Genomic DNA, 7,419 nt, shown 5'->3' with positions numbered 1-7,419 from the left:
TCTAAACAGAATTTTGTCTGCTGATTTTTATCTGCTTTTAATTACGAAAAGGGTTAATGATTTTTACATTTTAATTAATTTAACTAAAACAAAACAGAAAGAAATATATAAGGATGATTAAAAAAAAAAAAAGAAATATATAAGGAAATATTATTATTGAAGTTAATGACATTTTTTTTTAGAGTAAATTTATTGACATTCATTTGTTTACTCTCAATTGATATGTAATTGGATAAATTTGTACTTCAATTTTAATAATATTATTAATTTTTTTGCTAAAATAAAAAATAGTATATTCTCACAAACATTGGATAAAATATACATATATATCTTCTAAACTAGTACTATATGATTATCAATGTTGTGGAATTTATTTTATTCATGACATAAAAGTTTAGAACTTCATAAAAAAAATGTTTAAAATATACGAAAACGATGATATTTACCCGTAGTTTTTTGGGTAAATTACACCAACGGCTACTGAACTTTACCATTTTAACATTATGACCACTAAATTTCAATTTTTAATAGTATGACCACTGAACTTTACACTTTTTAACACCAGTAGCCACTCAACACCTCAAAACGAACGTTGACGGTCTCAAAATAAAAAATTCGAAAAGTTAATGATGTTCTAAGGAACTTGAATTCTTAAAAAATTTCGTTTTGAGGTCATTTAGGTGTTTGGTTAAGAAAAAAAAGTAAATTTTTAGAGAGAAAACTCCAAAATTGTGATATTGGAAAATAAAAAATATGGTTTCATGGTAAATATTGTTCTGAACAACTTTAATTCTTGAATATTTTCATTTGAGTTCTTTTAACGGTAATTTTGATGAGTTAGTTAAAATTGAGTGGATACCGATATTAAAAAGTGTAAAATTCAGTGGTCATACTATTAAAAATTGAAGTTCAGTGAACATATAGATATATATATATTTTTGAAACAATCATATAGTTTTCTTTTTTTGTGGTACAAAAATTGTCAATGGATGATATTGTCAAACTTATTTAATTCATCGTTAGTTAATTCTTCTATTTAGACTTTATTGTTATTAATTTAAAGTTCAGAAATTTGTATCTTACAAAATAAAATTTTGAGACCATACTATTAGTAATATTGTAGTTAAGAGGGTGCAGTGGCGAATACAGGATTACTCAGTTGGGGGGCCGATTTTACATATGCGTTCGGGAAAAAAAAAATTTTGGCTAAATCGAACTTGCTTAATATTTTTTTTTTGTATATACGCGTGTTATAATTTAAATGGTCAATAACCAATTTTAAATATTAATGTACAATTTCTCAAAATTAAGCTAAATTTCGGTTAATAGTCCTAATAGTAAAAAAAAATGGATTTAGGGAGGGCTGAACATGTAAAAAAAACTATTTTTTTTATATTTCAGATAGCCTATTAGGCCAAAAAAAATTAATAATTTGGGTTAAGAAGGCCTAAAAGGCCAAAAAAAAATTAGAAATTTGGATTTATGGAGGGCTAACAGATCAAAACAATTAGAAATTTAGATTTAGAAAGACCTATCAGGCAAAAAAAAAAATTAAAAATTTAGATTAGACATGCCTAACATGTCTAAAAAAAATTAGAAATTTGGATTTATGGAATCCCTAATAGGTTCAAAATATTGAAATTTTGAATTTTAGACAAGTTTAACACGTAATGAGATATATTTACTTTTTTTTATTAGTTCAATGCTAGTTTCTAAAAAAATTATAATATTTATACATTTTTTTTATTTTTAGTTTTAAATTTTAAAATTTAATTTAGAAATTCAGTTGTTTGAGTCTCAAAAATAAGAAATTGTTTTTTTAATGGAAAAGACATAATAAAAATGACTTCAAAAGTGTTATGAAAATAAATAAATTAATTAATTAATAATGATAACATAGTTTTATAATTATTGAAAAATAAAATTTAAATAAATTGTTTTTTTAATGGAAAAGACATAATAAAAATGACTTCAAAAGTGTTATGAAAATAAATAAATTAATTAATTAATAATGATAACATAGTTTTATAATTATTGAAAAATAAAATTTAAATAAATAAACACTTTTTAAAATAAATTGAGGTTGGGAGGAATTGAACCTATGACCTTTTAAAAAAAGTAAGTGTCTTAACCATCTCATCTACCTTTAAACAATGAAACATTATTACATAGAGTCTATATAGACTATTACTAATATTTGGGGGTGCCGAAACTACTCGTAACCATGGAAATTCCGGTGAGGGGCCCGGGAACCCCCAGGCCCCCCCTGTATACGCCCCTGAGAGGGTGTTTGTTTCAGCTTTTCGGAGGTGCGTTTAGCGTTTTACTCCAAACCACATGAAATATAGCGTTTCGTTAGATTTATATAACCGTAGTGTTTAGCATTTTCTCTGGAAACCGCAGAGTTTTGGAGCGTTTCACGAAAAGCTCATATTTGAAGCTTTTCATAAACAGCTGTTTGTAGTTAGATAAAATTGACATAATTATCCTTCTTATTTCCACAAAATATGTTTATTCCTTAACATTATTTATATTTCTACAACATAATTACCGGAAAAACAAGGTTTTGTTGCATTCAATAATTTTTTTTATTTTTTATATAGATTATTTTTATTAATTTGTGTAACACATTTTTTATTTATAATAGGATAAGGTGCAAAAATACTCCAATATTTATAGCTAGGAGCAATTTTACCCTTAACGTCTAAAATTGTGCAATTATACCCCTAATTTTGGCAGCTAAAAATAATTTTACTCATAACATTGACAAGTTAGGTCAATTTGAAAAATAATTTATCAAATTTTCTTCTTGGTCATGAATATTGTCATCTACACTTCACACGTTCACCATTTTATCATCATGAGTAACAGATCACAAACCTATGATTAAACGTGAATTTCTTTGAGAAAATAAAAAAACATATTGACTTTTGTACGAGTTGAATAAAAAAAATATTTTAGTATTTTATCAAATTTATAAATATTAATTTTTAATTTTATTATTAAATCACAAAAAAATATGAAATCTGTTTTTTTAGAACTACTGGTGTGTGCAACTAGTGTATAATAAGAAATAAAATATTTATGTTTTCTAATAATATCTGAAATCGACCCAATTTGTCAATGTTAGGGGTGAAATTACTCTTAACAGCCAGCGCTATGAGTAAAATCGCACCATTTTAGACATTAAGAGTAAAATTATTTCTAGTTGTAAACGTTATGGACATTTTTTCACATTTTTCCTTTTATAATTTTATCGTTGATTAATTTAAAACATGTCCATTTTAGACATTTTAAATCCGAACAGCAACAATTCAGTATAATTTTACCAAACACTAGTAATTAAATAGCTAATAACAAACAGCTAACAGCTTACTGCAACCGCAAACAGCTAACAGCAACCGCAACAACTATTAACTAACAGCTGAACCAGACGTAATTTATTAAAAAATATTCATAATCTTAAAATATGGAAGAAATTCTGTTGTTCAAATTTCAGTGTCACTTGGTTCTCCATATCAAATGGAGAATCTCTCATACATATTTTGACACATGTAACATGGACTCACATCTATTATAAAAGCTCCCACTATTTTAATTATTACGCGGAACCACAATATACGTGTCTAAATATGAATTGGGGTCTTCCGAATGAAAAAAGAAGACCGAGTGCTTAATATAAGAACTTCTTTTATATATCTCTCACAAAAAAAAAATGATTTCTTTTGTTCCTTAAAATATCAAAGCAGGTAATCAAAATGTTTTTTTTTTAATTTACCAGCATATTTTCAATTTATTTTCATAATTGTTGATTCTTTTTAAAATATATATATCTCAACTCAATGTGGATTGTTGAACCCAAAACCCCATTTCATTTGAGATTCCCTACCAATCCAATGCATCTTACTGAGTAGATGCTAATTAAAGTAATTTTGTATACTAAGTTAGTAACCACAAAAAGTAATTTTATATTACCATTTTTAATACTAATATGTAATTAGTAGGCATAAGAGAATAATTAATATTATAACATGTGGCAATAATTAATTGGGGTAGTTAACTTTGAACAAAACTTAAGCAGAAATTCCCAATATTTAGGCAAAGAATCAATTTTTAGACATTGCTAAATATTTGCTGAGAACATTTATAAAATTATTAATTCATAATTAATTAATGGTTGATCTTATATTTAGCATTTTGTTACAAACATTTAGACTAACTAATTCCTTAATTTCCCCCTTTTTAAGACTTTTTTTTTGCATACATTTTCACTTTCCACCATTTCTTTTTCAATTTTCATTTTATTAACAATGGCTAATTTATTTTCATTAGAGATTCACTTTTACCTTCTTTTACTACTTTCCTTCACGGAAATCATCACATCGGAAAGCGTACCTAAGGAAGAATTAGTTCAGAGCGTTAATTTGCCGACGATGCCCTATCACAAGGGCCCTCTTCTTAATGGGAAAATAAGTATCAATCTAATTTGGTACGGCCAATTCACGCCTGCTCAACGTGCTATTGTTACGGATTTTATTACCTCTATTGACAAACCTTCCAAAGTTAGAGAGGATCAACCTGACGTCGTTACATGGTGGAAAAAGATACAGGCATATTATAAAGTCGCAAAGAAAACGTATTCCCTTACCCTCTCTTTAGGTACCCAAATCAATGATGAGAAATATTCATTAGGCAAAAAACTCAGTGATGCTCAAATTAAAGAATTAGCAGCAAAGGGTGCACAAAGTGATGCAATTAATGTCGTTTTGACATCTGCTGATGTTTCAGTAGATAAGTTTTGTATTTGGTGTGGTAAACATGGGTTTACAGCTGGAAATGGAACCAAATCGAAGTATGCATACATTTGGGTTGGAAATCCTCAAACTCAATGTCCAGGTATGATTTCTTACACGATTTACATAGATAATTCGTATGATAAAACTCGTTTTATACAATTATCATTTTGGGTGCAAGTAGAGCCAGTCCTAAGCGACAAGAAGGCAATTTCTAAAGCCCTAAAATTAGGGATGACAATGAATACTGTATCCGCAGGTGTTTGGCACTATCCGATCCTAATAGGACTACTCGTACCCTATATAAATATAAAATGGATATGAGATCAAACATTACCCGTTAGGGTATAATGGGAATACCCCAGAATACCCAGTACCCGTCATAACTCTTTTATATATTAAAAAATATTATTGTTTTTTAGATATAAGATTTAAATCTCAACCTTTTGTTTTTCAACTAGTAATTAAAGTTAAATTTGTTTAACTTTTAGATGGATGATTTATTAAATTTATACTTTATTAAATTTGTAACATTTTTTGTTTTATTTATTGATTCTTAACGGGTAATGGTCCCGCGGGTATCCGTAAATTAAATGGGACGAGTATGAGATTCAAAAGGTGTACTCGTTAGAGTAATGAGACGGATACATGTAATTAAAAATTAAACGGGTAAGGGTTTGGGATTAACACTACCACGGATACCTATCCGTTGTCATCCCTAGGTAAAACAACATCATTTTGATGTGTTAGCTAGGAACTAAAAAATTAAAAATGACTAATTTTAAAAAATTATCAGTTTTTTTTAAAAGAAATTTTTTTTTGAAACACGTTTTTTTTAAAATTTTTAGTTATTAATTTCTTATAATTTTCTGTAAATTAAAATTCAATTTAATAATTAATTTTTTTTTAATCTCAAAGGTATAAAAATGAATTTTGAAAAAAAATATTGAGTTTAAACAATTAAAAGAGTCGATCGTTTACATCAAAACATTTTTGGACCAATTCAGTCAGTGACGAAGTCAGGGTTTGAGATTAGATGGGAGAGGGCTAATTTTAGTCCTGTAATAGGGCGGTAAGAGAGAGCGGTAAGAGTTTAAATAATACAATTATGACATGATCACTCATTTTGACGTTTCTAGGAGAATGTGCATGGCCATTCTACAAGGGCCCGTATGGGCCAACAACACCGGCGATTTCACCGAACAAGGATAAAGGAATGGAGGGTGTGATTATAAATTTGAGTACCGAATTGGCCGGAACAGCAACAAACCCGTTCGGAGATGGGTTTTATCACGCGCCAAAGGAGGCTCCTTTGGAAGCAGGAACTGCATGTAATAGTATATTTGCAAGAGGAGCACATCCAGGTTTCCCAGGAGATCTTTTGGTTGAAGTAAATACAGGTGCAAGTTATAATGCTCAGGGTGTTAATGGAAGAAAATATTTGCTTCCTGCTATAGCTAACCCCAAAGGCGATTATTGCTCTACTTTGGTCTAAACAATATTTTATTCACATTTCCATTATTAGATTAGATAAATTGTAGTAACAAATTCTAATACGATTATAAATGTAATAAAGAAAATATGAAAGGGGTAGCTTGGAACTTTTACCTTTGTAGTCAATAAAGCCGTATAAAAACAGAGTTGATATCTGTTTTACAATTAATAAAAGTTATAGCAGTTTTTCTTCTTCTTCAATTCTCTTTTGTAATATGGTATCAGAGCATACCCACAAGTTCACCAATAGCTCCACCATTAGTATGATATTGTCCGCTTTGGGCCAAGCCCGCACGGATTTGTTTTTGGGCTCCTTCCCAAAAGGTCTCGTACTAATGTAGTTGGTGAACTTCTTTATAAACTATGCACTCCCTTGTATCTTTCCAATGTGGGACGTGAGATGTATACCCAACCATCCTCCCCTCAGACCAAGGACCACAAGCCTCCCCTTCACCGATAATCTGTCTAATCATCTTGTACCGCCGCCAACCCGCGAAACACGTCGTCTGACCACCACAATATCAGGAAGACTTTTGACACAATGCACCAAGCATAGATTTCCCATCGCGATCACACTGAGAGCCTCCCACATCTCATTGATCTCCCAGCCAAACCATCGGCTCTGATACCATTTGTTGGGCCCACAAGTTCACCAATAGCTCCACCATTAGTATGATATTGTCCACTTTGGGCCAAGCATGTACGGATTTGTTTTTGGGCTCCTTCCCAAAAGGCCGCATACTAATGTAGTTGGTGAACTTATTTATAAACTATGCAACTCCCTTGTATCTTTCCGATGTGGGACTTGGGATGTATACCCAACAAGACACATGTTCTTTATTTTATTTTTCATAATTATGAAGATCTAATAGTTTTACTAATTAATATTTGCGTACTTTTTAAGCTTATCGTATTATATATATTTCCAGCTAAATCTATTATTGGGTGGAAATGTTTTCGTGTTAGGCTTTTGTAAAAATATTTGCTAATTAATTTGTAGATGAAACTGGTGATATACGGATAAGACTATTAGTAACTTCTCTAGAAAAAAATTTGCAATCTATTTCTATATGTTTTGTTCTTTAAAAAATATGGAATTGCAAGTGAGGTATATGGTAGAATTATTGTCACA

General features: G+C 29.6%; 1 protein-coding gene across 1 annotated transcript; it reads left to right on the top strand.

The window, feature by feature from the left end:
- The first annotated feature begins 4,309 nt into the window (after positions 1 to 4,309).
- Positions 4,310 to 6,414, top strand: LOC136201134 (protein EXORDIUM-like 1). The gene is made up of 2 exons (XM_065991718.1): positions 4,310 to 4,896; positions 5,933 to 6,414. Exons 1-2 carry the CDS (start codon positions 4,311 to 4,313, stop codon positions 6,286 to 6,288), a joined length of 942 nt encoding a protein of 313 aa, XP_065847790.1. The 5' UTR covers position 4,310; the 3' UTR covers positions 6,289 to 6,414.
- The last annotated feature ends 1,005 nt before the right edge of the window (positions 6,415 to 7,419 follow it).

The sequence above is a fragment of the Euphorbia lathyris genome, chromosome 7 (assembly GCF_963576675.1).
Source record: "Euphorbia lathyris chromosome 7, ddEupLath1.1, whole genome shotgun sequence".
NCBI classification, from domain to species: Eukaryota; Viridiplantae; Streptophyta; class Magnoliopsida; order Malpighiales; family Euphorbiaceae; genus Euphorbia; species Euphorbia lathyris.
Note: the sequence above shows the minus strand (reverse complement) of the source record. Positions and strands in the feature narration are given on the sequence as shown.

Bases quoted from the DNA above. Each gene is read 5' to 3' on its own strand.
- LOC136201134 (XM_065991718.1), top strand. From the start codon at position 4,311: ATGGCTAATTTATTTTCATTAGAGATTCACTTTTACCTTCTTTTACTA. The intron at 4,897-5,932 runs GTATGATTTCTT...TGACGTTTCTAG, and splicing joins TCCTCAAACTCAATGTCCAG to GAGAATGTGCATGGCCATTC.